Source organism: Maniola jurtina, chromosome 22, assembly GCF_905333055.1.
Source record: "Maniola jurtina chromosome 22, ilManJurt1.1, whole genome shotgun sequence".
Lineage (NCBI taxonomy): Eukaryota > Metazoa > Arthropoda > Insecta > Lepidoptera > Nymphalidae > Maniola > Maniola jurtina.
The window spans coordinates 6,459,139-6,486,623 of NC_060050.1; the positions used below are offsets into that span (position 1 = coordinate 6,459,139).

At 36.3% G+C, this 27,485-nt stretch overlaps 5 protein-coding genes across 7 annotated transcripts; 2 read left to right on the forward strand and 3 right to left on the reverse strand.

The window, feature by feature from the left end:
* The first annotated feature begins 332 nt into the window (after positions 1 to 332).
* LOC123876671 (V-type proton ATPase subunit E) lies at positions 333 to 5,765 on the forward strand. The gene is made up of 5 exons (XM_045922965.1): positions 333 to 504; positions 706 to 881; positions 2,139 to 2,307; positions 2,927 to 3,121; positions 4,399 to 5,765. The coding sequence occupies exons 1-5, from the start codon at positions 472 to 474 to the stop codon at positions 4,504 to 4,506; spliced, it is 681 nt and encodes a 226-aa protein (XP_045778921.1). The 5' UTR covers positions 333 to 471; the 3' UTR covers positions 4,507 to 5,765.
* Positions 5,766 to 6,267: 502 nt separating this feature from the next.
* On the reverse strand, positions 6,268 to 9,120 carry LOC123876939 (pseudouridine-5'-phosphatase-like). The gene is made up of 4 exons (XM_045923365.1): positions 8,870 to 9,120; positions 8,018 to 8,236; positions 7,216 to 7,451; positions 6,268 to 6,585 (listed from the first exon to the last, which is right to left on the reverse strand). The coding sequence occupies exons 1-4, from the start codon at positions 8,919 to 8,921 to the stop codon at positions 6,406 to 6,408; spliced, it is 687 nt and encodes a 228-aa protein (XP_045779321.1). The 5' UTR covers positions 8,922 to 9,120; the 3' UTR covers positions 6,268 to 6,405.
* A 1,737-nt stretch (positions 9,121 to 10,857) lies between these two features.
* On the reverse strand, positions 10,858 to 13,810 carry LOC123876934 (E3 SUMO-protein ligase ZBED1-like). Its single transcript, XM_045923360.1, has 3 exons — positions 13,176 to 13,810; positions 12,635 to 12,837; positions 10,858 to 12,507 (listed from the first exon to the last, which is right to left on the reverse strand). Exons 1-3 carry the CDS (start codon positions 13,367 to 13,369, stop codon positions 10,970 to 10,972), a joined length of 1,935 nt encoding a protein of 644 aa, XP_045779316.1. The 5' UTR covers positions 13,370 to 13,810; the 3' UTR covers positions 10,858 to 10,969.
* A 378-nt stretch (positions 13,811 to 14,188) lies between these two features.
* LOC123876933 (glutamate [NMDA] receptor subunit 1) lies at positions 14,189 to 23,592 on the reverse strand. 3 transcript variants are annotated; one of them, XM_045923358.1, is made up of 18 exons: positions 23,507 to 23,566; positions 22,713 to 22,950; positions 22,193 to 22,352; positions 21,495 to 21,617; positions 20,935 to 21,206; positions 20,451 to 20,603; positions 20,185 to 20,358; positions 19,335 to 19,596; positions 18,766 to 18,867; positions 18,536 to 18,650; positions 18,175 to 18,342; positions 17,537 to 17,661; positions 17,212 to 17,446; positions 16,305 to 16,453; positions 16,035 to 16,192; positions 15,502 to 15,674; positions 15,172 to 15,425; positions 14,189 to 14,903 (listed from the first exon to the last, which is right to left on the reverse strand). In XM_045923358.1, the coding sequence occupies exons 3-18, from the start codon at positions 22,346 to 22,348 to the stop codon at positions 14,724 to 14,726; spliced, it is 2,799 nt and encodes a 932-aa protein (XP_045779314.1). In that variant the 5' UTR covers positions 22,349 to 22,352; positions 22,713 to 22,950; positions 23,507 to 23,566; the 3' UTR covers positions 14,189 to 14,723. The 3 variants fall into 3 exon arrangements, with proteins under 3 accessions (XP_045779314.1, XP_045779313.1, XP_045779315.1); XM_045923359.1 differs by lacking the exon at positions 22,713 to 22,950 and adding an exon at positions 14,971 to 15,014 and having other exon boundaries at positions 14,766 to 14,903; positions 15,107 to 15,425; positions 23,507 to 23,592; XM_045923357.1 differs by lacking the exon at positions 22,713 to 22,950 and having other exon boundaries at positions 23,507 to 23,592.
* LOC123876940 (flagellar radial spoke protein 2-like) lies at positions 23,524 to 26,475 on the forward strand. The gene is made up of 5 exons (XM_045923366.1): positions 23,524 to 23,618; positions 24,179 to 24,308; positions 24,775 to 24,952; positions 25,570 to 25,763; positions 26,064 to 26,475. The coding sequence occupies exons 1-5, from the start codon at positions 23,601 to 23,603 to the stop codon at positions 26,228 to 26,230; spliced, it is 687 nt and encodes a 228-aa protein (XP_045779322.1). The 5' UTR covers positions 23,524 to 23,600; the 3' UTR covers positions 26,231 to 26,475.
* Positions 26,476 to 27,485: the final 1,010 nt, after the last annotated feature.

Consider the following 27,485-nt stretch of genomic DNA (forward strand, 5'->3'; position numbering starts at 1 on the left):
TTTTGTACTTTTGTTAGACATTTTATACTTCTTCAAATATGAACCGATTTTGATAATTCTTTTTTTTTATTGATAGGTCATACTTTCCAAGGTGGTTCCATTTTAGTTTGGTGAAGATCTGATGAATATCTTTGTAGATAGATAACATAACTCCTCAATAGAAAAGAGTAATTGCTCGCGATCAGTGTAATAACTTAGTAAACACCAGGTCTTTAACTAGGCATACAGTGGGGCCACTAAAAATAACACACTACTAATTAACAATCGCTTCATTTTGTACAATTATACAGTTTGTCTATGATCGTAATGTGGGAACTGATAATTTTTTTAAGGTAACACCAATGATCATATGATTGTTCAATGAAGAAGCACGTCTGATAGGCGTCGACATACTTTTTCTAGCCAGTGTTTTAATTTCAGGCTGAATATCGGCCGTTTTACGTGTGTGGTGTTATAAAATAACCATCAGCCATGGCGCTCAGCGACGCAGATGTTCAAAAACAGGTATACAATCCAATATAATGATTTGTAACCAATCATTTAAACCATGTCGTTCACACTTCACAGACATGGGTTTTGTCAAAATGATTGATCCAGGAGCTTGCTGTGTTGCGATGAAGCTTTACCTACTAAAATACTTAAAATGAGGTTAAATAAACGTAATGTGACTATGAAATTCTATCTCTTACTTTTATCCTTTGCTAGATCAAGCATATGATGGCCTTCATCGAACAAGAGGCAAATGAAAAGGCTGAAGAAATCGATGCTAAGGCAGAGGAGGAGTTCAACATTGAGAAGGGTCGTCTGGTGCAACAGCAGCGACTCAAGATCATGGAGTACTATGAAAAGAAAGAAAAACAAGTTGAACTCCAGAAAAAGATGTATGTTCAACTGCACTTCTTTAATACTTGATCATACATAAAAATATAAAGACAGTCTACATCTGAAAGTCTGTAAAGATTCAAATCATCTTTTTCTAGAGAATTTGTTATTAATTAGTATTTTACGTGCAATCATCTTTTCATGTTTTACATTTAAAATTCAGTATGAAATATGAAGAAACAAGGATAAATTATCTATTATTTTTTATTTAAATGCATAAGACTTCATTCATAATTAAATTACTGATTTAATATGAATAATAAATGTAGAGTTTCAAATTAAGAAAAAAAAAGTTATTTTGCACAGGTACCTAGTTACTAAGTCCAATATATTTCATCTCTCAGTCAAATCAAATCTCTAACCTAGAAACAGCTAGGCAAAAAATGTGAGAAAATCTACATATATGAAAAAAGATATTGCTGATAACTTAACAATGTTGTGTGAATTTCTCATAGTAACATTTGAACCTAATTATCCAGAGCCTTGTTAAAACAGTGTGTTTGATAAATCATATTATAACATAGAAAATGAGGTAGATACCTATGCTGTACCTAGTAACCTATGTAATAGTCTTTAACTATAGTTAGTGTCTATGCCTACACTTTCGTTGTCTCTGCTACTTGATATACTTACATTCAAATGGTCCTTCGAGTTCACATAAGTTTTTTATGAGTTCATTTCCGCTTTCAGCTGTTTGCTAAAACAAATTCTTTAAGTCCTCACATCTCTCACGGATATCATGTTGCGAGGCTCATTATTTTTTTGGTACATCTAGAAGCTATGTCAGTGACCTTGGTTCTCCTGCGGATCTCCTCATTTCGGATCTTATCTAGCACTTTATAAGTTGTAGTATTGACAAAATTAATAATATACTAAACACAAGTTAAAGTTCAGAACTAAAAGCTCTCTTCTCTCTCACTCTGCATATGAACGCAGCAGTCTAAGATGTAATCTGTATCCATATCACTAAAAGCCAATTCACACCAAGCACGTACACGTGACACGTGCGTGAATCCGTAGACATAACTGCACGCATTACGTTTACGCGAACGTTCACGCCACGCAAGCGATATGACATGTCTCATACAGTTCCATTCATTTCAACACGGTACGCGCTACGTCTACGCTTACGCGACGCATACGCGGCCTGTGTGGCCGGCGCTTAAATCCATAGAACTAAGATGAATACATACTGTATTACTATTTAAGAAGATCATATTCAAAGAATTTACAACAACAAATCATATTTTTCTCAGCAATTCCTCGAACATGCTGAACCAAGCTCGTCTGAAGGTGCTCAAAGTACGTGAGGATCATGTACGTAATGTACTAGATGAGGCACGCAAGCGCCTGGCTGAGGTGCCCAAGGACACCAAGCTGTATTCCGAACTCCTTGTCACACTTATGGTCCAGGCTCTCTTCCAGGTAAGCTCATATTATGCCTAATATCTTTTTATGTTATGTTAAACAGGGTGGCAAGAACTCAACATGTTAATTCCTATTAAATAGTTTTAGATTGTGCACAAGAGCTGTGTGATGTAGGCTCGAGGCTTGTTTTATTTCATGACTAGCATAAGCCTGCAAGTTCCTCTGCATGGACTACACAAATTTCAACCCTTTTACTCCATAGGGGTTGAATTTTAAAAATCCTTAACAGATGTCTACATCATATTAGCTATTATCTGCATGCCATAAAATCTGTCCAGTAGTTTGAGCTGTGTGTTGATAGATCAGCCAGCCAGATTTGGGTATCACCTCAGAGTCAGTTTTTAGATATTGGTCATAGAATACAATCATGAGTATTTTAAAAGATAACATAGGATGATGAAGAGTAATGTTCGTTTCTCAAAAACTAGTCCAATTTCAAAACAATTTTATATTAAATTTTATAGATGAGCATTTTTTAATTGTTGTTCATTTCTTTGTCATACAACTATTTATGAGAGTTAAAGTTTTATTATAAGTGTTATTATAGAGATAAAATGAAAGGAAGGGAGAAATACTTAGCTTTTTTGCAATATTTAAAAATAATTAACTATTTCAGCTCATAGAGCCAGCAGTAACGATCCGCGTGCGACAGGTAGACAAGGCCCTTGTTGAGTCACTGTTAGGCAGGGCTGCACAGGACTACAAGGCAAAGATCAAGAAAGACGTGCAACTCAAGATTGACACTGAGAACTTCCTGTCACCTGACACCTGCGGTGGTGTGGAGCTCATTGCTGCTAGGGGTCGCATCAAGGTATTATTGTAACTACTTTCTGAGTTTCTTGCTAGTTCTCAATAAGAATGGCATTCCGAACCAGTGGTAAATTATTTTGACGATTAATAAGCACTTGTTAAAGTTTTTTGTCCATTCCATCAACCTGTAAGCGTGTAACGTGTACCTGAGCGGTCCCCTTACATCCCTTATTTAGATTGCATTTTTTATATATAGTAAATTGTTGACATAACCTTAAATCTGTTTATTTACCTTTTTATATGTCATATGTCAGTGTCCATGTCCCAAAATTCTCAATGACGTCATTTCCTTGTTGCAGCCGTCGTTCCCAGATTGTTATTCCCAGATCGTTATCATTTAAGGCCATATTTGATCACCTATTGGGGGTGAAAAATTTCTTTGTGACAAGCGCCACTGCTAGACATAGGCCTTTTCAAGAGCGCACCAGCAAACATGGTCCTCCACCTTCTTCATCCACCCGCCCCGCTATCTTCTTCAGGTCATCGGTCCAGCGAGCTGGATAAAAAGAAATTCTATTCTATTCTATTTCATTCATCATCATCTCCACCCATCGCCAGCTCACTACCACAGGGTGATTAACAGTACCTTCCACATACAGAAGGATCATCCTGTAAAGACATTTAAATAAATAGTGACTCTTGTTATGGCACAATAAAGTGCAATTCAGCTTTCACAAAACCGCTGCTTAAAATTTAATAAATTCTCTTTTTATCTCCTTAACTCTTATTTCTCTCTCTCCCTTGTAAAAGATGAGAGTTGTGCGAGTGCAATCAAAAGGACGCCTTCGCAAGTATATTAATTTTCTCATGTCACATGACCAAGCTGTCAGTAATCACAATTGAGTAAGAGTCTCAGGAAGATAAGGGTTAAAAAAAAATTGTTTGATCTCAAGTGATACCTTGTTCAATATATAAGTATCGGTAGTTTAATTCGAAAGCTAACAAAACTGCTGTTTAAGAAAGTTTTTAATCCCCGACTCAAAAAGAGGGGTGTTATAAGTTTGACGTGTGTATCTGTGTATCTGTCTGTGGCATCGTAGCTTTTTTTGTTTGAAAGGTGGCTTGATCGAGTGTTTATAATTCAAAAAAAATCGGTTCAGCCGTTTGAAAGTTATCAGTTCTTTTCTAGTTACTGTAACCTTCACTTGTCGGGTCTGTTATAAATTTTTAATTTACACTTGTTAGTAATATTTAGGATGGACAACCTACGTTACGCGTGTTCTTGAATTCTTACATGCACTTGACCAGTTTATTAAATTAGGTTTTGTGCTATTCCAGATTTCCAACACTCTCGAGTCGCGCCTGGAACTGATTGCCGCACAGCTGTTGCCAGAAATCCGTACAGCCCTGTTTGGCCGCAATCCTAACCGCAAATTCACCGACTAGACTAAACTCCACGGTGACTATACCCACACTTGTTATCACTAACAACTTATTTAAATTTAAAAAAAAATATATCTTAGAAACTAAAATAATGTTATAATAAGTGTTTTTTCCTTTGCCTAATTAATTATTATATAATAATAATATTATAATGCGTACAATTTTATCGCCGTTTAGAATGTATCATAAATGAAACAGTTAAGTCGTCAGAAAGTGTATTACGTGTCGTCATGTGATTATGCTGATGCCTGGATTGATTTGAACCGAAAGATTCTTTACAAAGGACGAACCAGCTATCCTGGTAAAGAATATAAGATTTACTATACTTTTATAAACACATATCTGATCCACAGACTAAAAGACAATAAAAATAGACAGTATTTATATAATAAGACGTCCAGTAGTAAATCTCACCATCTGAACGTTTTTCGATGCAACACTATGCATGTCACACATCAATTGCTTGGTTTTGATTTTTAAAAACCATTTTTTTATGAAAGCTCAGCCCAACTTTTTCCTTTAGTCTGTGGTCTATAACACATCTATATTGCAGGGAATGTGGTACATTTTTAACTAAGTATAAAATACATTTTCTTCTCGTAACTGTACATTAGTTTCGCCTTAAATGTATCTTGATATGAGTATTTTAAAATATGTTATTATTACAATTCATTCATAATGTTATAGACCGATTAGAGGTAGTATATAGGATTTTGAAAAAAAGTGTATTTAAAAAATAATTAAGAAATAATGTATCTGTATACACCATAATATAACCTTAATATTCCATACCATAGAATGTATGAAAATACAGAAGTGTACACACCTTTATCCAAACAGTATTATAATATAAAGCACAAGATACACCTCTTTGTAGTGTCAAAGTGATGTGTTTCATGTTTATTAAAATAAAAACTCATGTTTATTAAATTTTCAGATCCTATGTTTTAAGCTTCATACATGTTTATCTAATCAGAAGGAATTATTGGTGGCTGTAAGATTTTCGTCTGACAGCAGCATCCTATGCTGTGTTCACTTAAATTGAAGCAAAGATTTAACTGGTTGCAGTGTAGTGTCACACTGAAACCTTGCAGTACCACAATAGATTCCTTCTTTGTTCCTTCCTGGCAAATATGTTTGGACTTGCTTTTGAATACATATTGAGCACTGTAGCTCTAAAAATTATGTATGTATATATTATATTATGATTCCAACTATTGCACTGTTAAATTTCTTATGTAAATATATAGATGTGTTAAAAACCAATGTTTTATTTAATATCTTCGTTTTACCTAACATGCCAATGGAAATACATCTTTGCTAAGACTGAGTACCGATCAACGCATCGCCAGACTTTTGAGCATGGATCCCTTAACAGAACGATTTTAATACAAGTTTAATATTATTTAATAGGTACGGTCGGCCTCAGAATCCAAGTAGCGATTTCGCGAAACTTGCATCAAAAATCTGTCGCACTTATGACCTTTTTCTATAAACACCCCACACAACCTAACGCATGTGCATAACCGTGCCACGCGAATATGATAACTAAGGTGCTCTTACGGCCCTTGACTGTACATACCTTCTCATGTGCACAATATTTTGATAATATCCATTTTCATAGATTACAAAGGAAGCCGATGCTCTTTGAGATAATGTTTAATGACTTTAGTTTTATTTGTAGTTATATAATTATAATTTTTGCATATTGCTCAGCATGTTCAAAATATATAGGTGAATGAGGGACAAAAAAGAAAAGAAACCAGTAGTAGGGTCCGTGTACTTTGTACATGAAAATATTTACATTTATGTAGGTACATTGCATGTAGTTTCACTACTTTTAGTAAAATTATATTATCACAATAATAAATAATTAGTATTATACTACATAATCAAAACAATTTAGTCTTCAAATGGAGGTAGTCCAAATAATTCTGGTTTAAAATCTTCCAAGCTTTTTAAAACAACGGTAGCTTCTTCAGTCAAGCTTTTGTCAACTCTGGGATCTGGTACCATTACAACTTGCATGCCTGCCGCTCTAGCAGCCTTCACACCATTCACTGCATCTTCAAAAACAAGGCACTGAAAAACAAGTTTACATAGAACTAGCTGATGCCTGTGATTTCGACCAAATCCCATGGGAACTCTGCTTTTCCAGGATAAAAAGAAGCCCTTTCATCTCCAGGTCTTTAACGATACCCATGCAAAAAATTATGTTGATTCATTGCTCCGCTGCGACGTGATTGAAGGACAGACAAACACACTTTCGCATTTATAATAATATGGGTAGTGATGTGTTGAATGTTCATAATTGTTAATCACTCTTACGTAAATTGTAAAAAATAGACACTATATTATAAAGTAAGCAGTTCTAATTTTAGTACCTCAAAACAAGAGCAAGACCTCTAAAATCTAGACTTTCATCTATATCTGAGCTTACAAGCAAGTTATATTATGTTTTCAACTGGAAATCCATCTTGCTAAAGTGAAAGTTTGGATGTTTGTTACTTTATGCCACAAATCACAATGACTGAACCAATTTAGCAGGGAATGGAGTTACCTAAGTTAGTTTATACCCTGAATTGAAACATAGGCTCTTTTTTATCCCAGAAAATCAAAAAGTTTCCCTGAAATATTTTAAATAACCTATCTTCACATGAATGAAGTTGTGGACGTCTTAGATGAATTTTACTAAATTATAGTAAAAAGTACCTGTTCAGGTTTTGGATTATTAGGAAATTTCGCTACTGCAACCAAAAATATATCTGGATGTGGTTTCCCTCTTTTTACATTAGGATCTGAGGAACCAAATGTTTTATAAGGAAATAAAGCAAATAAATCTTGATGGTGTTTATCTACTTTTAAGTGGTAACTTTCTTCACTTGAACTTGTTGCTAAACCTATAGGTATTCCTTTCTTGTGTAGATGCTCTATAAGTCTTTTTGCACCTGGAAAAGAAAAATCATTATTTGTTAGGATATGATAATATACAAATTCTTTTTTGCTTTCTTGGATAAAAGCATAAATATCTCTTATCTGTACCTCTTACCTGTAGAAACAGGTAGGTGTTCAAAATCTTGGTTCAAGATTCCACTGATAAAGAATGCAACACACATGTGTTGTTGCATAATATTATAGAACTAGAGGACGCCCGCGAATTCGTCCACGTGGATTTAGGTTTTTAAAGATCCCGTGGGAACTGTTTTATTTTCCGGGATAAAAAGTTGCCTAACTATGTCAATAACAGGGACGAAAGCTACCTTCGTACCAAATTTCATACAAATCGATCAAGCGGATGAGTATTTAGAAATCCAGCAGGAACTGTTTGTTTTCCGGGATAAAAATTAGCCTATGTCCTTTCTCGGAATGTATCCTAAGTCTGTACAAAATTTCATTAAAATCGGTTCAGCAGTTGAGCCATGAAAGCGTAGCAGACAGACCGACCAACAGATAGACAGACAGTCAGACACACTTTCGCATTTATAATATTAGTATCGAAGTATGGATTAAGTACCTGGCATTAGTTCTGAATCTGGAAATAAGACCTCAAACTGCTCTTTACTTTCCTTTATAAATTCTTCAGGTGTCATTGGTAATTCTAGAGCACTTATTATTAATTCAGCCGTTTCTTTAGACTGACAGCCCATGAGTGTCAGTTTTAAATCAAAGGTGTAGTTTTTGCCATAGCGTGATACAATATTTTGGAATGCCACAGTATACAAATCTTCTGTATCTAAAAATATAAAAGGACTTTATTTTAGCTAGCTGTCAGGCAGCTCAATGTTAATTTGTTGGCTACATAGGAATTACATAAACCTTTCTCAAGAAATTATCTAAGTAATGGTGAAAACTGCATTGAAACCCACTTAGGATAACAGAAGTTATAATTAAATATCACCAAGCTGAGCTCTGAATGATTAAGTTCTTGAATGAGCTCAGTTAAAAGTTTAATTATTATTCTTTTTTGTTATTTAGTTTGGCACTTAGCAAGAAATGTTACTTCAGCCCGATCTGTCCAGTAGTTTGAGCTGTGCATTGGTAGACCAAAGAATATACCTACTACTATCCAAATAAATTAAAATAATGCTTAAGTGCCTACTTCATTTATATCTTTTATTTACTATCTAAGGAAATTGCTGTTGGATATTTAATTAAGTACTTACTTAAAGCTAATTTTTATGTTTCATACTCTTTATCTACAAAAGTATGCAGTTAAGATTAGGTGTAACATACCTATTAAACCAACCTCAAAAAGTTGGAAAAATTGTATTTCGCACAAACAAAAGTTACATTTTCTTATATGTAAGTTAAGTTTAAGTTATGTATTCTACGTATTAGTAAAAAAACTAATTAAAAACTTAAGTACTTAGTATCAGCCCATCCATGTCAAACAGAACGTGTGTTACGGGTTTTGCCATGGTAATTTTTCAATCCTTCATCAAATCGAAGTCAAGGGTGTTACGTTTTGAACTTTTTAGAAAGAATTATTGCATAAACTGGTACAACAGCCGGCTTGTTAAGTTTTAATAACTCAAAATCTTGATTTGAATCACAGAGTACTTTTTGATTCGAATTTTCGTCTCTTTAGCGATTTGTCTTATGTCATGTCACACATATATGACTTAATTGACTTATATGTCATACTAGCCGATGCCCGCGACTTCGTCCGCGTGGATTTAAGTTTTTCGAAATCCCGTGGGAACTCTTTGATTTTCCGGGATAAAAAGTAGCCTATGTGCTAATCCAGGATATTATCTATCTCCATTCTAAATTTCAGCCAAATCCGTTCAGTAGTTTTTGCGTGAAGGAGTAACAAACATACACACACGCACACACACACACACACATACAAACTTTCGCCTTTATAATATTAGTGTGATGATTTTGACGTGTTTATCAACATGCTTGCTTGTTTTTTTTTAATTTATTTTACGGCCCTGGATAACAGTCTGCTTGCTTGTATGAGATGTGGTACAAAGAGTATAACGTTCTTGTACTTTTTTTTTTGCTCTCGTCTGGCTTTACAAAGATTAGCCAATGTCAAGTTTGTATTTGTAAAAAGTTAGGGAAACTATACAAGTATGGACGTGGTATGGACCCCGTCTGTGCCGGCGCTCGCCGACACACGCACGGTACCCCCCGCGCTTTCCAGTCAGTTTTAACAAAAAAAAAAACTCCAAAAAGGCAGAGCACGCCCGCCAGCTAACACCAATACACACGAAGTCCCAACGTTCTTGTGGTAGACGTGGTAAGGCGAGTTGATGTCAATCAGTGTTTCCACTCACGATCTTGGTTTTACCATAGTTTCTATAGGAATTCGCCCTAAATTATTATTACTCTAAAAAATCTAAATACCCTGATTTAAGATGCTTAAATGATTAAACTAGCTTATTCTCGCGACTTCATCCGCGTTGACTACACAAATTTCAAAGCCCCATTTTACCCCCTAAGGGGTTGAATTTTCAAAAATCCTTTCTTAGCGGATGTCTACGTCATAATAGCTATCTGCATGCCGAATTTCAGCCCGATCTGTAGTTGGAGCTGTGCGTTGATAGATCAATCAGTCAGCTTTTCCTTTTTTATACATGCTGATTTCTTTGTCTTTGGACAAAGCCTTCGTATAATTATGATAAAACTTCACTTACAAATACCTTTTATTAAGTTCGTTTAATCAAGAACAGCATCATTTCACGTTTTTAATTGTATGATGTCATGATTAATTTTGGATCTTATGATTAAGAAACCGTTTGATCATAATACCCTTCCATTTTCAATTTATAATAATTACCTATGTCTCATGCGAATAATGAATATCTAGCAAATTAGTAATCATAAAATAATAATAGGTACCTAGGTAACTAGTTATTATAGCGTGTCTGCCATGGCCAATCTGCACTGGACCAGCGTGGCAGTTTATGGTCAAACTCTAATTCAGCAAGGGGAGCCGTGCTTAGTAGTGGGCTGACGATGGGTTGATCATGACGCTTAAACCCCCAAGCCGGTACTGATATAGGTAGGTAGTCATTTGGCCCTAATAAAAGGTGAAAGTCCCTAAAAATAGAAACACTGATGCTCCAAAATCAAGTTGACGTTTCTGGGTCATAAGACCATAGACAAGTTAACATCCGAAACTATAAGCAGTTCATACACCTGCCGATACGATTTTAGAAGATCAATCGTAATCAAAGTATACCTACGTAAAAAGTAACAGTACTTATCTAGGGATTTTCCGATACCACCTAAGTATCGATACTTACTCATTTCGATAATACTCAAATCTTTTTTCGATACTATACAAATAAGTACTCCTCAAGTATCGATACTTACTGATATCGATACTTTTTGGAACTTTTATTTTATTATTTTGAGGGTGCTATCAATGAACGTTGAAGGATAATAATTTAAAGAAAATTGAGACGAAAAAAACGATTTATTTATTATAAATGTTTATTAGGCTTATTATAATTTAAACAAAAAACTCTTCAGCATTAAGATTGCCCAAAAACAGTAACTGTTCAAGGTATTTAGAAGACAATCTGTTTCTTGTTTGTGTCATTGTTGCACCGGCTTTGGAAAAAAGGCACTCGCTAGGAACTGATGTTGCAACAACAATTAAATATTGCTGTGCATACTTGTACAGACAAGGAAACACCAACTTCATGTCATCCCATTCTGCAAATGGGTTGCTTTTAAGAGAAACTACTGGATTTGATAAATAAAGAGAAACTTCATCTCCCTGATGAGATTTTTTTTTCTTCTTGTGCCCATGTGCTAACTCTTTATGATGTTTCCAAAAATCGTATTCAGGTGGTGCAGTAGATGAGACATCATCTTCTGACTCACTTGGGCTACTTAGTTGTCCGACAACCATGGTTCTAAGTTTTTGAATAGCTCTTCCGCATGCAGAGGGGTCTTGGAAATGCAGATTTTTAAACCTTGGGTCTAGAATTGTTGCAATGGCTGCATGATCGTTTAATTCAATCATCCCATACCTCCTTTTCAGCTCTCTCAATAAAACATCCTTACATTCTTTAACGATAGCGGAGTTTGGAGTGATACTATTCAGTTCTGTAGTTAAGCAATTAAGCATTGGTATAATTTTGGAGATTGTTACATACTTTTGGCCCGATGATTCTCTTGTTACATATTCAAAAGGCTTTAATACAGTTGTAAGCTCATTCAAGGTTTCCATTTCCACTGCACTTGGCAAATTTGGAGCCACTACACTCTCAATTACAATTTCTGATATTACTATTCTTAACTTTAGAAATCGCTCTAACATAAAAAAAGTTGAGTTCCACCTAGTTCTTACATCTGCAATAAGTTTTAAAACTGATCCTGCCGAAACATTATTACGCATTTGGATTTTTCGTAGCTTATCCGACTGCACAACACTATTTTTTATCCAATTAACAATTTCTCGTACTTTTATAACAGCTGATTTAACACTGGGCAACTTTAGTGCCTCTTCAACTACAAGGTTAATAGTATGGGCAAAACACGGTAAATGTTTTTTTTCGCCTAAAGACATTCGTATGGCAGCCAACATTGAACTGGCATTATCTGATACAGCAGCACGAATTTTGGTAAGTGGAATATTCCATTTTTTCAAAATATCCAGCAGGTTTTCCGATATGTATTCAGCTGTATGTCGCTCTCTTAATGCACGAGTTGCAAGATAATACATACACATTTGACCATTTTCTACAAAATGTATGGTGACGCCCATGAATCCTACTTCATTCATTGTCTCTGTCCATATGTCCAGCGTTAAACAGAAATTGTCTATCTTGGATAATTTGGACTTACAAATAGTTATACAAGCTTCGTACTTTTCGGTAGTCATTTTCTTTAAATACTTTGCGCCAGGAACTTTAAAAGTAGGCTCCAGTTCTTTTACAAGTCGTAAAAAGCCTTCACCTTCAACTATATTAAATGGACGCATATCTTGACAGATAAAAAATATCAATGCTTGAACAATTCTGTTATACTTCGTACCACCAGCTAAAAATAAAACTCAATTTTAATACATGTAATATTAAATTAAATATTTATATATTTTTCTTTAACACTAATTCTATATGTATTAATATTATTTTGCTAATATTTAATTAAATATCTATTTATTTACCTTTATTAGATGAAATTCGTTCAAACGCATTCTTTATTGAATTGCTCAGACATAGCTCCCTTGCAGTCTCCGAGTCCATACTTGTTAATGTGGTTACACTAGAGCAATCATCACGATCTTCTGAAATTTTCGATGTTGATGCTTGGGGTTGATCATCTTCCATTAAATGCCTTGAGTTGGCCAACACTATTGTATTTTTTGAACTGAAACATAATAACAAAAATTAACACTTGATAGATCGATAATCTTCAAAGTATCGATAATACCAACTCCAACACTACCGCCATTTAACAACACTATTACACTAACAAAAACAAACACATAACCTTAAATTGTTTAAATCGTATTTATACAAAGGAAATATCTCATCACCGGTCATCAATTATTATTCATATATTATTAATATATAGACAAGACAATCACAGTACCACTGCTGCAAAACTATTTTTTATACAAATAAAATAGGTAGGAGTAGGTAGGATTTTTTATTTAACATCTTAGGAAAGCAATCGCAAAAAAAAAGAAAAGTTTAGAATCCTACCTTTCGTTGGACTTATTATTTTCTTTTTTCTGTAATTTGCCTTTGTCCACAGAAATTCCATGAGTTTTAGAATGCTTGAATAAATTCGACGTATTCCCACAATACTTCACAGACTTAAAACACTGTTTACATTTTGCAATTGTTTCGTTTGTTTTGGTAAAATGTGTCCATATTATAGATTTTGGTGGTGCCATGATAACATTGGAATAAACCGATGAATTTGATGATTACAATTAATAAAATTACTTGTAAACAATCACTTAACACTTTCACAATGGCGGAATGGCGAGATGATTTGCGAGCGGGTGCGGGTGTTTTCTTCTCTCGCTTTCGGCTCGGGCGGGCTCGGCTGAAGTCGGACGAATTCGGCTAGCCCAGCGCGAGACAACGCGTCACTCACGCCGCCACGCGACGAATACCGGTAACTCGGTAACCTGATTAGCTGACTGTTTTTGCCTCGTTTTTGCTCTCTTAGTTCTGTATGATGCGTTTGCTGATTCGATTCGATACCAAGTATTTTTGTTTCGATACCGATTATGTATCGCAAAATTGATTCGATACAATAAATACTTGGTATCGAATCAAAAGTATCGAGTACCTACTAGTATTTATTAGTATCGGAATATCCCTATACTTATCATCTACGTTTGAGTCATTGAAAATGAGTTTGATTTACCTAATTCAAAAATTAAAATACTTAATTATTGAAACAAAAAATTTCATTAATGTTAATTTATTTTCTCGTTGTTATTTGGTGTTTTAAAATACTTACCTATTAAATTCACATCACTTGTTTAAAAATTATTAAGCTAGTAGTAATACAAATGAGTAGGGTATTTACCTACTTTGTACATATTCAATAACGAGTAGGTACCTAGGTACAAAAAACGTGCGTAAATAATTCCTCAGACTAATAATTACAATTCTGCTGAATATAAGCTACAGAATATTTTATAAAAAATCCAATAAAAATATGAAAAAATATTCTTATTTTAGTTTTTTGGATTTACCAAAATTAGGTAGGGTAGGTACACATAAGTACCTATATAATACATTATTTTTGTTTAAATTTGTAAAATTATCCTTTGATTTGAAAACCAAATTTTACCTAATATACATACCTACTTACTTAATAATTATTTAGTACGAAAGTCCACTTCAGAAAATCAATTTTTATATTTGGAACTCGAAAGTAAGTCGTAAGTAGGTATACATATTTTATATGGTATTTTGTAAGAAAAATGGTAGGATCTACCTACTGATTCAAACTACCGCGCAGCGTTATAACTACGTAACTACTCGTAGATAGGCGTACAACTTGAGACACAATGATAGCCCCCTGCAGGACTTAAGTCGTCCGACTAAAACCTCGAAGAGGCCTAAGGTGGACTAATAATTATATTATTAAAAAGAGTGGATCTTCCATGGATAAGGCAGTAGATAACCAAAGGGAATTGATTCTTTTGCTGCCCTATGTTCCACCTGCCTATATAGGCTATGTATTGCCTGCAGTAATTTGCGGTTAATTAAGTAATTACTAAATAACATTTAAACAACGAGATGTGACACATCAGGTGTGTACGCGGGCATGTAGCGTGGCACTCGTGGCTCGTCGCGGCGCCGCACACCCCTGTCCACAGCCAGACTGATACTTCCCGTTTCTTTCACCCCATTCGATTTTGCACGTCGTTGTGATGGCAAAATAGACGCCCGTAACGATTTCCGTTTCTGTAAAAATTCGTCTAATTAGATACAAAACAAATGACTAGTATTACAAAAACACATGTCTACTTACAACCACGATGATAATCCGGTAGGGGCAACTACGAAATTACGCATCTAAAATGAACGTGAAATATATTTATTTATGTGAATATTGGTCTTTAACAATATTTGTAAATGAATGAAAGGGAGGGCGCGGGTCGTTTTACATTTTGGTCTCGATTTGATGTTTGATGTCGATGTGGTCCACGGCGTCTAGTTTTGCTCGGTTTACCTCAACAGCACCGCGCCATCTGTCGGCCGCGTGGCGCGCGATCTCCATCTTCTTCTGCTTTCGGATCTGGTGACGTTTGTACACCACCTCAATCACGATGAGAACAATACCCCCAATGATGCCAGCTAAAACCAGAATGAACACTCCTGCCATGTTTTTCAAGCCTAAAGTGTTCGGTGTTTTCTCATTCTCCTCGCAATTAAGCATATTGTTACGAAGAATCCATTTATTATCCAATCCTTCCATTATACCACCTGCAAGAATTTAAAATTGTTATGGAGATTGTTATGCTAAGGAGTCATTGGAAACTACCTATGTTCAGGAACTTACTTTCATGAAAATCTAATATAGCAAGCGTAACCAAATCAGACCATGGAGATCCTTTTTGTAAGCCTACGCCATACCCAGATCGACCAAAAAGTTCGCCTGCTGTCACTAGTTCACAATCTTGAGCCGCTTCAAACTCGAGTCTTGAAGAGTCCCAAATAAAAGCCATCAACTTCCTGCATAGAGATTTTTAGAAGATAAAAAACTTTAGGATCGATCCACGAGAATACAAATTGTGTAACTTACACACTAGATCCGACTTCCGTCATCCGAGTTCTGTTCGTCATCCGGGAAAAATATCTCGGATGTGCTTCGGATTTAAATCGGACATAATTATCATGAGTCATGACGTAGATATGTCAAAGATGTCAACTGAATAGCTTGGATTTAGATCAGAGATCGGATCAGTGCGTAAGCAATATCCGAATTCGGCCCGAGTTTGTTATGTGTATCCGTATTTTCACGGATTCGGATCGGATGAGTGCGTAACCGCTCTTAATGTTATTTTAAGGTACCTAGTATTTAAAATGCTTTACCCATTTTTAACATCCTGAATAGCTTGCTCTGCGTTGTCATAATTATTAGCCTCCATAGTACGATACATATTCGAAAGTTCAACTTGTCTCCGAAAATACATGTCTACAGCGGATCCCTTAACCGTTGCACACGTGAGATTTTCCATCGTATTGCGAAGCTGTAATGAACGTCATATAGTAAAATGTCATAGGTAATAATATTATGTACCTAAATGGAACATTCAAACTATCAAGCGTTATTGGAACTGTTAAATTAAATATTTTACTTACTCTGGCATCATTGATGCCTGTGAGTTTTGTCTTTGGCCTCTCGAGAACCAAAAACGCTGCCAGGTTGGCTGTGTATGACGCTACAATAATCATAGCAAATCCAGCCCACACCATCCCAAGCACACGAGCTGAAAAACTTCTAGGAGTACCTTAAAATTTAAAATAATATGTATTATGTTCATTGATGTCGGAGTAATTTATTCCTTTGTATATTTTTATTTATTTATTCTTCGATTTAGACTTATAAAAGCGCTAACGAAAGTTTGATCGGTATAGTAACTACAATAAAATAATAAAATAAGTCTACAAAATATGTCGTAGGGTCTAAATAGTAAATAATGATACAACTCATTTATCTGTGATTAAGATTATAGTTGCTGGTCGTCTTGCATAAATTAACTACATCATATAAAATTACTGGATTAGGTGGCCAAGAATCAATAAGTATGATATTCTCATAACGTAAATACTATCTCTATAATTACTTATATTTCTTTTTTAGGAAAACACACAAACTATAATAATTGGCGCCAAAGAAGGGTCCCATATTGGGCGCCATCTTGGCGCCATCAAATTTTGAATTGGCGTTCAATTCGAGACAGTTTTGCATTGGTCGCTAAACACGAGCAAAACGTTTTACGAAACCTGTCCTACAAAATGCTAACTTATTATTATTATACAATACTATATGATGCCCGTAACTTCGTTCGCGTGGGTTCTGGTTTTTGACAAATCCCGTGGGAACTCCTATTTTTCGGGATAAAAAGTAGTCTATATCTCCTTTCCCGGGATGTAAGCTAACTCTAAACTTCATCAGAATCTGTTAAACTGTTGGCCCGTGAAAAGCTAGCAGACAGACAGACAGACACTTTCGCATTTAACTATAATATTGTATGGAGGATTGTACCTTCCCCAATTCCGCTGTTCAATAGCACGCCCCATGCGAACCATATAGCGCTGGACAGATTCAAAGCATCTTCTTCAGTGCCATCGATATTAGCCAGCTTAAATCTTCCGAATGGTGAGAATCGATCTAGAAGATACAACACCAGCGCCACCACGTGGACGGACACCATTACTAATATCCACAATGTGTTGGAAAACGGTTGCAAGAACGATACTAGCGTAGAAGAACGTGATGGCTGTTCAAATAGATAACAATTTCATTAGCATTTCAATAGGCACATTTTATAAAAATATACTAAACTTAATTACATATGAGTAGTAGGTACCTTTTTCTCCAAAATAGTGATGCCTTGATATTTAAAAGGCTTGCTAAAGTCAATAAATTCAGCTCGCTCCGGATTTATCGTCAGTGGAGCTACAATCATGTCGGCTCGTTCGTATACCAACTCGCCTACAAAATGATACCAAAATCTAAATAATTTTTATTAGAGTTCCGTACGTCAAACGGAAAAACGGAACCCTTACAGAATCACTTTCATGTCTGTCTGTTGTCTGTCTGTCCGTCTGTTCGTCTGTCCAGAAAACCTATAGGGAACTTCCCGTTGACCTAGAATCATAAAATTTGGCAGGTACGTAGCTCTTATAGCACAAGTAAAGGAATAAATCCGAAAACCCTGAATTTGTGGTTATTACATGATTAAAAAAAAAATTAAAATGTGTTTCAATTTTCAAAGTAAGACACTATACCAAGTGGGGTATCATAATATGAAAGGGCTTTATTTTTACATTCTAAAACAGATTTTTATTTATTTTTAAGCATAATAGTTTTTGATTTATCGTGCAAAATATCGGAAAAAATACCCTAGTACGGAACCCTCGGTGAGCGAGTCTGACTCGCACTTGGCCGTTTTTTTATTTACTACCAAAAAGTCATTGCTCTACACGCTGCATAATATTTTCTTACCTATGAGTCCAGTCCATTCTTTCTTAGCCCCCGGATGCGATAAATTACGTATTATGTAATTTCCGAACTGCCCATCCGGCGAAAGGGCTAACGAGTAGGTGAAGTTGATCGCTTTCGCTAATTCTTTTAAGAGATCCATACAAAAGCCTTTGCAACAGTACAATTGGTCTGGAAATGTTGAAAGTGTGTTAGATAACCACTAATCGATCCTGCATCAAGTAAAAGTCCACATTTGTTGATCTTTAGAATGAATCAAAGGGTTGTAGAAATCACAAAATATGATAGTACTTGGGTGAATTTTTGTAAAATAAAACTACCAAGTATCATGTATAAAAAAAAATTGAAGTAGGTAGGTACCTACCGGTATCCTCACTGGCATTGTAATGTGGACACAAGATTTCTTCTGCAGAGTTGCACTCAGTTTCATCGTCAACTTTGCGAGCATACACAAATGGCTTCTCTTCAATTGTCAAAACCTCGATAAGAAAAAAATTGCTTTATAGGTACACATTTAATTTAAGATACATAAAATACACTTTGAATTGAACGATACGTTTTTCAGTAGACAAGTAGTTACTTATCTAATTTTACCTTGAGATGAGTTGGTATCATGAAACCTTCCGGCTTTGAAGGGCTTCTTCCCATCCAAATGATTTCATGTTCTTTAAGTTCTAGGCGCATCTTTTGTGTTTCCTGTAATCATGGTTAAGATTTTTAGGCAATCGTGATCACACGGTTTTGGTATCTACTACTACTACTATACTATCCATACTTCCATACTAATATTATAAATGCGAAAGTGTGTCTATCTGTCTGCTACCTTTTCACGGCCCAACAGTGTAACCGATTCTGACGAAATTTGGTACAGAGTGGTACTTATATCCTGGGGACGAACACAGGCTACTTTCATCCTGGAAAATCAAAGAGTCCCCGCGGGATTCGTAAAGACCCATCCACTTGACCGATTTGTATGTTTGGTACCGAAGTAGGTAGCTTGCGTCCCTGTAATCGAAATAAATTTTATCCCGGAAAATCAAACAGTTCTAGTTAGTAGTATAAAAATCTAAATCCACGCGGACGAAGTAGCGGGCCTATCCTCTAGTTTAGTTTATACGGATAATACTAGACGGAGAATATTTCCAGAAGAAGTAGCTACTTACTTTGGAATAAAAGTATTTCCCAACGGCAACATGTTCGCCCTGTGCCCTCACATTCACCATATCATACTCCGCATGCACTCTATCTCCATGATCATCGAATGCAACATGTCCTGTGGCTCCGTTTTCCAATTTCTGCTTCCGAATGTAGTCAAACAGAAGGCGCCCAGTGGTCCAGATAGAGCCTGAGTTATCACAATCTGACGGTGGAGCGTAAATTTCCTCTGAGGTGTTCATATCACGGATAGCCGATGCAAGGACGTAACTAAAAGACCAAGGAAATAATAGCTTATGTCTGGTATCTGGTCTCGTAAAATAAGTACTAACGTTAAAGTATAAAGATATACTCATTTCAGAATTCGAAAGAAGCCTGCGTTACTTTGCGAAAGTGATTATGATGATGTTCCTTATGATGTATAGAGAACAATTAATTAATTAATTTGCAATAATCCGCCCAAATAGACTAATCTGCATGGTACAGCGTACAGCATTCGATCTGCACCACCCACCCTGCCACTGCTAAACATATAGAAAAAGCAAGCCACCAAGCAAGCAAGACTCACCACCACACAAATCCTTCAAAACACGGAACACTCCGAACAGGAGTGTCTTCAGGAGATGTAGAGTGTGACCTTACAATGCACGATTGCAAAAAAAACTGATTTGGCGCATCGTAGCAAATTAACCTTTGTTCCTTGTATATTTTATTTCAGAGTTTTAACTGCTTTGTTCTTCCATATTATAAAAAATGAAGTCCTATCCAACGTTTCTAGGGCCTAGGAACATTGATAGGACTTCATTTTTTATAATGCCTTGGCTCTAGACCAACAATAGATGATTAAGAATAACGTACATAGAGTCTTGAATATGAGCGTGCTCATTGGTAGCATTGACGAGTCGTAAACCTAGAAGACCTTCTGGAGCATTGGCAGGATCCAACGCTTGCTCTGTCACTATCCATACATAGCCTGTTGTTGTCATGTTCAAGTAGGATGCATCGCGAAATATAATGTCTGCATCGGTTGTGCTGGAACAATTATCCATAAATTCATTGCTTTAATTAATCCTGATACTTGTTTCACATTTTTTTGGTAAGAAATATAAAAATGTTATACACACCTAGCATACATAAGGAATACTCTAGCTTGCGCCGTCTTCATATCCATTAGTTTGTCAATAAAGGACTCCAAGCCCGGTTCAAATTCAATCACTTGCTCAACCATCACCTTACGGTCGACATCTTCGTCGATGCTTTGAGATGTAGTTTGGAATCTAAAAAAACAGTATGATTGAGTTTATAAAATGATACTATGACGTGCTTATTCGTATTATTCGGTATCATCATATTTGGGCCATCACATCCTTCCTTGCCCTACCCCATGTACCCCATGTAACTAGCTTGTCGACGGTACTAACATCTTGATTTTTTCGTCGTCCTGTCGTATTTTTATCGTAGTCTTGTATGACAACTCGTACCCTTGTCATAGATCTGTCGTAATCCTGCAGTCACCTTGTCGAGTCCTGTCGTAGTCGTATCGCAGTCCTGTCGTAGTCGTATCGTAGTCTTGTCATAGTCAAATTAATAAATGATTTTTGTTGGTACCTTCCCAAAATGGCTCTACCATCTGTATCAGAGCTGTGTATGACGATGACCTTCATATAGTTGAAGTGTCTTAGCACGTCCACCCAAACATCGGCCTGGTGCGAGTAAGGTGGAACAGTCCTCAAGAATGACACGTGAATATTCTTGTCAGAGAAGGCAGAATCTCTGGAAGATATACCTATAACTGGAATGTGGTAAAACCCGCTGGTGTAAGATACAGCTGCTGGAGAAAGATCTCCAGTGAGTGGGTGTGATACCACTACAGCATACACCTGCAATATTTAATTTGGATAATCTACAATGTAATAATGGTTGTATTGGCTTGAAATTATAGAGATAGTCTCAATAGCTCAACGGTTATAGGAGCGGATTCAAATCCGAAAGGTTGGCGGTTCAAATCCCACCCGTTGCACTATTGTCGTACCCACTCCTAGCACAAGCTTTACGCTTAGTTGGAGGGGAAATGGGAATGTTAGTCATGATTTAAAAAAATGACTAATATATATTTTTTCTAAAAACAAAATTTAAACAAAAAATGAGACCAAGGGAAATAAACTTACTCTATGTCCAATAAGATCTTTGCAGACATTCATCGCGGTCTTTATTGGATTTGGGTCCATTAATATTGAGTAGTCATGATACGTGACCCCTCGGGGTACGTATTTGTCTTTAAAGTTGAGATTCTAAAAAAAATTCAATAAGTTCTTCAAAAACATTGTTCTCACTAATGACCATACTGTGAACATTTTTTGCAATAATAATTACGCTAGACCATAATCATGGTAAGATATTAATTTACCTGTCCATATACCATTACTAAAGCGATGATAGCCTTGTGGTCAAGACTTTGTACTCCTAATCGGGAGTCCAAAGTTTGATCCCGGGCACGCACTTCTAATTTTCAGAGTTTTGTGCGTTTTGAGAAATTAAATACCCATCATTTACTAGGTACCTACTTATATATGGGTGAATGAAAACAGCGCCGACATGCCTGAGAGTTCTCCATAACATTTTCTCCATAAGGTGTGTGAACTGTGAAGTATGCCAATCCGCACTTGGTCAGCATGGTAGGCTATGGCCAAACCCTGCTCATTCCGAGATGAGACCAGTGCTCAGTACTCAGTAGTGAGCTGACGATGAGTCAGTCAGGATAATGCTGATTGATGACACCATAACTAAATGACTAGTAATATGTTCACCTTTGTATGAAGTGTGGGTATATTTAAAGACAGTGGGTAATTTTGGTGGGAATATTTACCGATATGGTGTCCTTGAAGAACGCGACAGACTCATTGCTGGATAGAACACCACCTACGTTGTAGTAAGTCGGATTGGTGACCCGACGTCGGTCCGTCTCTGCTGATGAGACTATATGACAGCAGACCGCTACTACGAGTAGGCGAGCCCAAATCATGCTTCTGTTAAAATATCCATAGGTGGGTACTTAAATATATATTAAGCAATTGGATTTTCAAAAAAATTAAGGATCTGTCTGAATAGCTACGTCTAGAAGAATAGGTACCTATCTATATAAATTTGTGAGGAGTTAGATTTGAAAGACTAAGGTTTAGCGAAAAATATTTTAGAGCAACGTTACGTAGGTACTTATTGCCTACCTATTCTATAAAACATGGATCAATCAAATCACTTATAATGGAAGTAAAGTATCTGTCCTATACAGGACCTACCTTGGTCCTTGAATTTTATTATTTACCTACACATTAAATAGACACTTTAAATTAGATCCTTAAAACTTTAATTCTTCCATCCATACTTACTGAGCTACAACATCACTTTTCTACTTCTTTAATATTTTCTTCGTTTAAAATAAATTCTAGTCTATTTACCACTTAAAAAAACATTGTTACGTAAGCCCTTTGGAGGCTGTAACGGCAAATCTTCGGCAGATGGAGCCTCATCTCCGGTTGCCTAGGCAACGGCGCAGACGTGATGCCCACGGCACCAATCAATTTTTACCCGATTGCGCAAAGGAGGAATGTTATTGAACTATTGTACCTATAAGCACGAGTGTATATTATAATGACCTCAAACTCATTCTAAATCCATACTTCCCGACTATCAATGCGAAAGTGTGTCTATCTGTTTGCTAGCTTTTCACGGCCCGAAAGTTTAACCGGTTTTGATGAAAGGTTAAAGTTAGGTTACATCCCGAGGTTGGAAAGAGGCTACTTTTTTATCCCGGAAAATTAAAGAGTTCCAATAGATTTAAGTTGTCATACAACTAGTCAACGCAAGTACCTCCTAAGTACATACTTTTACGTACCTAGTAGATATCTACTATTTTGAAAAACAAAACAAGGATTTCAAAGTACCTACCTCAATAATAAGAGTTCTAGGTACTTAGATTTATTAGTTTTGCCTCTCTCTGTCTGTATTTAGAGGTTTTAAAGGAAGTAAAAGTCTACGAATAAGCTGTAGCTATGAGTAGGTACTTTGGTTTGGACTGATTGTCTTTTGAAATTACGTATTTTCTGGTCAATTAAATCATGTAAGCCAGCTCCTGACGATACCTTTCTAGTTCTAGGTAGATACATGGTGCCTTAGTACTTACTTCCGCATACAAAAGTATAAAACATAGCTGGCGTTTCATCCAACCATCATACAGTTTTCTGAAATCAAAAAAATAACAAGTGAAAAACACAAAAATGTCTTCAAAACTTTTGGTAAATTTATTTTATTCTTTACGCCTAGTCATAATTTACTCCGAGGAATAAAACTAAAAGCACTTATAGCCGTTCTATCAAAAACTTAATTAAGTGTGATTACACCTCTACGAATTATTATTATTCGTAAACCTGCCTTCATTATTCCACAGTAATCAGTAATTCTATCTAAAAAAAATAGTGAGATACCCACAGATTGAGAAAAAAGAGATACCTCATGCGCAATAATGAACTTTGCAAACAAAAAAGGTCATAACGTGTTCGATAAGAGTTTGAATTCCAAATTCATATTTCAAACTTTATCCATGTCTTTAGCTCCTAGATTTATTTGAATACTTATTCAAAACCATTCGTAAAAGTTTATATTTATCTACCTACTCAATAAAAATCTCTTTACTTTCCTTTCACTAATTCTACTACTTTCTTATGTTTGCAGGGACATTAGTCTTTTCGCCAATATTGAGTACCTATATTATAGGCATACCTATATCATAGTTTTTTTTATTAATATAGTTAATATTTTCTAATTTATTATAATATCTTCTATTATGATCTTCTAGACTTTCTTTGTGGCAACTATAGTAGCTTGTGCAGCTGAAATCCAGCCAGCGAAGAGAAGCGCTGGGGGATGGGACGTATCCGGACTGATACCTGGCCTAGTGCAGGTTACAGGCGTTACTGCTGCTCCAGGTAAATAAACATAGTGTACTATAGAAGTAGACTACCGTGGCTGGTCAAGTTTCTTCCCAGGTATCGTACTTTTCATTGCTTAGGGTCTGATTCTAAGGTTTTTACTGTTATATTGAGATGATAGTTATGATAACCAGCCGGGCGATTCAGAACAGTCGATTCGGTAAGTTAATTCTATAGGTACTAAGCCCAGACGCACAGAGCACTCAGCCACTCTGTTGGAACTGCACAGCTCAAACCACTTGATGCACCTAAATGTTAAAAGCTTGAGTTTTTACAAAAAAATCAAGGATAAGTATTTAAAAATCTAAATAAATTTTAAAAAATTAAAAAATAAATTTACGGAAATCAACGGGAAATCACTAGTTCTATGCATAATTTTATATTGATTTGATCTCTAAAACAAATCAAACAAGGGTTTTAAATTTTTGGCTACCAATAAAAATAACAAAAAATTATAATTTAGCAGGCTGGTCGTCAGATACAAGCTCGGATGTAGCTGGCGCTATAGCGGCAGCGAAAGCAGCGGCCTCCGCTGTCATGGCAGCTCAGAAGCAAGTAGCCGCTGTCAGACACGCTGCGCTGGAGCAGCAAAGCGCTGCCAGCGCCAAGGAAGCCGAGGCTGCTATTGCTGCTCACAAGAGGTAAGAAAACAGGTAATCTTTGAATAACGTATGTGGTGGTGACGTCGATCGATGATATAGTAGAATGAATTAATATGGAAATCAGGAAATGTCGCGATCAAGTTCCTGTAGGTCCTGGATCAAATCGATCTGCTCGATTATTTGATCTTAAGGATTTTTTGGCTTTTGTACTTCATAGCTGCAGAGTTCAGGCTCTTCATTTGGTACAAATGGTACCAAATGAAGAGCCTGAGATAAGTGTGTACAAGTGTGTGTTTCATTGTAATATTAAATTGTGGCATCAATATCAAGACCAATGAGCTTAATATTTCTCACATTTCGGTTAAAATCACGAAAATTCCACATGGTCCTTCAAGCCGGATTTTACCAAAACCTATAGTTTTAAAATATTTTTTCCGCCTCATTTTCCTCGTTGCAAGGATCGTGCACGCTTCTATCACTGATTGGTGTTTTCTTGGGATAACAATCCTTGACTCCCCGGTCCTTCCGCATAGAATACTAAAAGTTGTACTAAGTAATACCAAAAATCAGAATTATTTAGTTTTAAACCTCTAAACTGACCTATTAAAGCTAAGTTAAAGCTAAATTTTGTTCTATAATATGTTTTTGTACAACAGTGAAGAGGCATCAAGAGCTGCTCGAGCACAAGCCCTCGAAGCTGCTCAAGCCGCAGTACAGGCTCAAGCTCAACTGGCTGCAGCTAAAGCTCGCGCCGCCGCTGCACAGAAGATAGCCGCCGCTCGGGAAGCCGCTGCGGCCAGAGCGATCCAACGCGCTGCTCAAAATCAAGCTGCGAAGTTGCAAAGTGCCGGTATTTAGTCCCCTATTATAATTGCAAAAGTGTGTTTGTTTGTTAATTTTTTCTTCAATCATGTCGCTGCAGAGCGAAGGGTCAACATGATTTTTTGAAGTAAATATCTTGTTTTGGGTAAAAATCACAGTTCGCGTTATAAAAAGTGGAAAGAAAGTGCCAACTGCCTATATATTGTCGTCATTTTACTATTTTGCTAACCCTCAGATGAAATAAAAATCAATTTTTATCTAACTACCTACAATATTTTTTTTGAGTTAATTAATACGGCTTTCTAAAAACTATTTCTTTTTACTATAGATCTTGAAGCATTGAAGCTGTCAGTAATCCAGAGCTCTGGAGCTGCAGGTGCAGCTGGTGCAGCACAGCACGCCGCTACCGCTGCTGCTGCAGCTTTACGCCCATCTGGATGGACACCTTCTTGGAAAGCCACCTGGACGCCTTCTGGGCCTTGGGCATGGGCTTAAAAGCTTCGAGTACCCTTGAAAGAAGCGAAACAATACCTACCTTCCTAACATATAAATGCATTTAGATAGAAAAAAAGATTAAAGTACCTATGATTGTGTAATTGTTTAACTAGTTTATAGGTACATGGTTTATACCTAAGGCCGAAATGAAAATTATGATTTCGTTATTTTGAATTTAGTTAAGTAAGTAGTTACCTACTCGTAGTTAAAGTATGTGTTATTCCTGTTATTTTAATAATAAAGACATAAGCATCATTTTTTTGCAGTTTTGCTATTTACTTGTGAGTACCTACGACTAAAAGTTTGCTAACAATTATTTAATGCTAACCACAGCTATTATAGATGTAATTGACAACATTCTTACAGCTCAAGACCAAGGCATGGTTACAATGCTAGTATTACTTGATTTTTCCAGGGCATTTGACTCCATAGATACATCACTCCTTCTATCCAAACTGTCCTATTACGGTTTTTCAAACAGCGCTATAAAATGGTTCAGCAGCTACTTTGATAACCGAATGCAATATGTTCACATAAATCAGAACGATGGTAAGCAGTTAGTCTCCTCGACTTTACCCGTCCTCAGAGGTGTGCCGCAAGGATCGATTCTAAGCCCAATCCTATTTGCGTTGTACACAGCAGACATGGTCCGTTGTATCACTCACTGCAAATATCACTTTTACGCGGATGATGTTCAACTATATTACTCATTCCGACCTCAGGATACGGCAGAGGCAGTGGCACATATCTGTCATGATTTAGAAAATATAGCAAGCTGGTCAGAGACAAACTCACTTAATCTCAATCCTGGAAAAACGAAACTGATGATATTAGGAACCAAACACAAAATTAGTCAAGTTGAAGCTCTAAATCCACATATTAGCATAAGAGGCGACGCTGTAGAAAGAGTTTTTGAGGCTCGTAACTTGGGCGTGATATTTGATGCACATTTGCATTTCGAACGCCATGTCAGGATGGTAGTTAAACATTGTCTTTATCGATTAAAACTTCTGTACAAAATGCGTCCTTATCTTAGCGTTGACGTTAGAATTCGTCTGTGCGAGACCCTTATACTGTCTAAATTAAATTATGCAGATGCTGCATATGGACCATGCCTGCTCTGTAGGTCAGATAAACTTATTCAAAGGATCCAGAATGCTTGCGCCCGCTACTGCTTCTCGATCGCGCCCCGCTCTCATGTGAGCCCGCATTTGAACGACGCCAACATGTTAAAAATGGAGGCTCGACGCAAACT

What these genes read in the sequence shown, in the direction of transcription:
- LOC123876934 (XM_045923360.1), bottom strand. Translation starts at nt 13,369, where the DNA reads ATGGCACCACCAAAATCTATAATATGGACACATTTTACCAAAACAAAC. An exon ending in AATAATAAGTCCAACGAAAG is followed by an intron (nt 12,838 to 13,175) that starts GTAGGATTCTAA and finishes ATTATGTTTCAG; the next exon opens with TTCAAAAAATACAATAGTGT. An exon ending in ACGAATTTCATCTAATAAAG is followed by an intron (nt 12,508 to 12,634) that starts GTAAATAAATAG and finishes TTTTATTTTTAG; the next exon opens with CTGGTGGTACGAAGTATAAC.
- LOC123876671 (XM_045922965.1), top strand. Translation starts at nt 472, where the DNA reads ATGGCGCTCAGCGACGCAGATGTTCAAAAACAG. An exon ending in TGGTCCAGGCTCTCTTCCAG is followed by an intron (nt 2,308 to 2,926) that starts GTAAGCTCATAT and finishes TAACTATTTCAG; the next exon opens with CTCATAGAGCCAGCAGTAAC. An exon ending in CTGCTAGGGGTCGCATCAAG is followed by an intron (nt 3,122 to 4,398) that starts GTATTATTGTAA and finishes GTGCTATTCCAG; the next exon opens with ATTTCCAACACTCTCGAGTC.
- LOC123876939 (XM_045923365.1), bottom strand. Translation starts at nt 8,921, where the DNA reads ATGGCAAAACCCGTAACACACGTTCTGTTTGACATGGATGGGCTGATA. An exon ending in CATGGATGGGCTGATACTAA is followed by an intron (nt 8,237 to 8,869) that starts GTACTTAAGTTT and finishes TTATATTTTTAG; the next exon opens with ATACAGAAGATTTGTATACT. An exon ending in ATAATCCAAAACCTGAACAG is followed by an intron (nt 6,586 to 7,215) that starts GTACTTTTTACT and finishes CTTGTTTTTCAG; the next exon opens with TGCCTTGTTTTTGAAGATGC.
- LOC123876940 (XM_045923366.1), top strand. An exon ending in GCTATTGCTGCTCACAAGAG is followed by an intron (nt 24,953 to 25,569) that starts GTAAGAAAACAG and finishes TTTGTACAACAG; the next exon opens with TGAAGAGGCATCAAGAGCTG. An exon ending in TGCGAAGTTGCAAAGTGCCG is followed by an intron (nt 25,764 to 26,063) that starts GTATTTAGTCCC and finishes TTTTTACTATAG; the next exon opens with ATCTTGAAGCATTGAAGCTG.
- LOC123876933 (XM_045923357.1), bottom strand. An exon ending in GGTAGAGCCATTTTGGGAAG is followed by an intron (nt 20,604 to 20,934) that starts GTACCAACAAAA and finishes CTGTTTTTTTAG; the next exon opens with ATTCCAAACTACATCTCAAA. An exon ending in GAACAGCGGAATTGGGGAAG is followed by an intron (nt 16,454 to 17,211) that starts GTACAATCCTCC and finishes TTAAATTTTAAG; the next exon opens with GTACTCCTAGAAGTTTTTCA.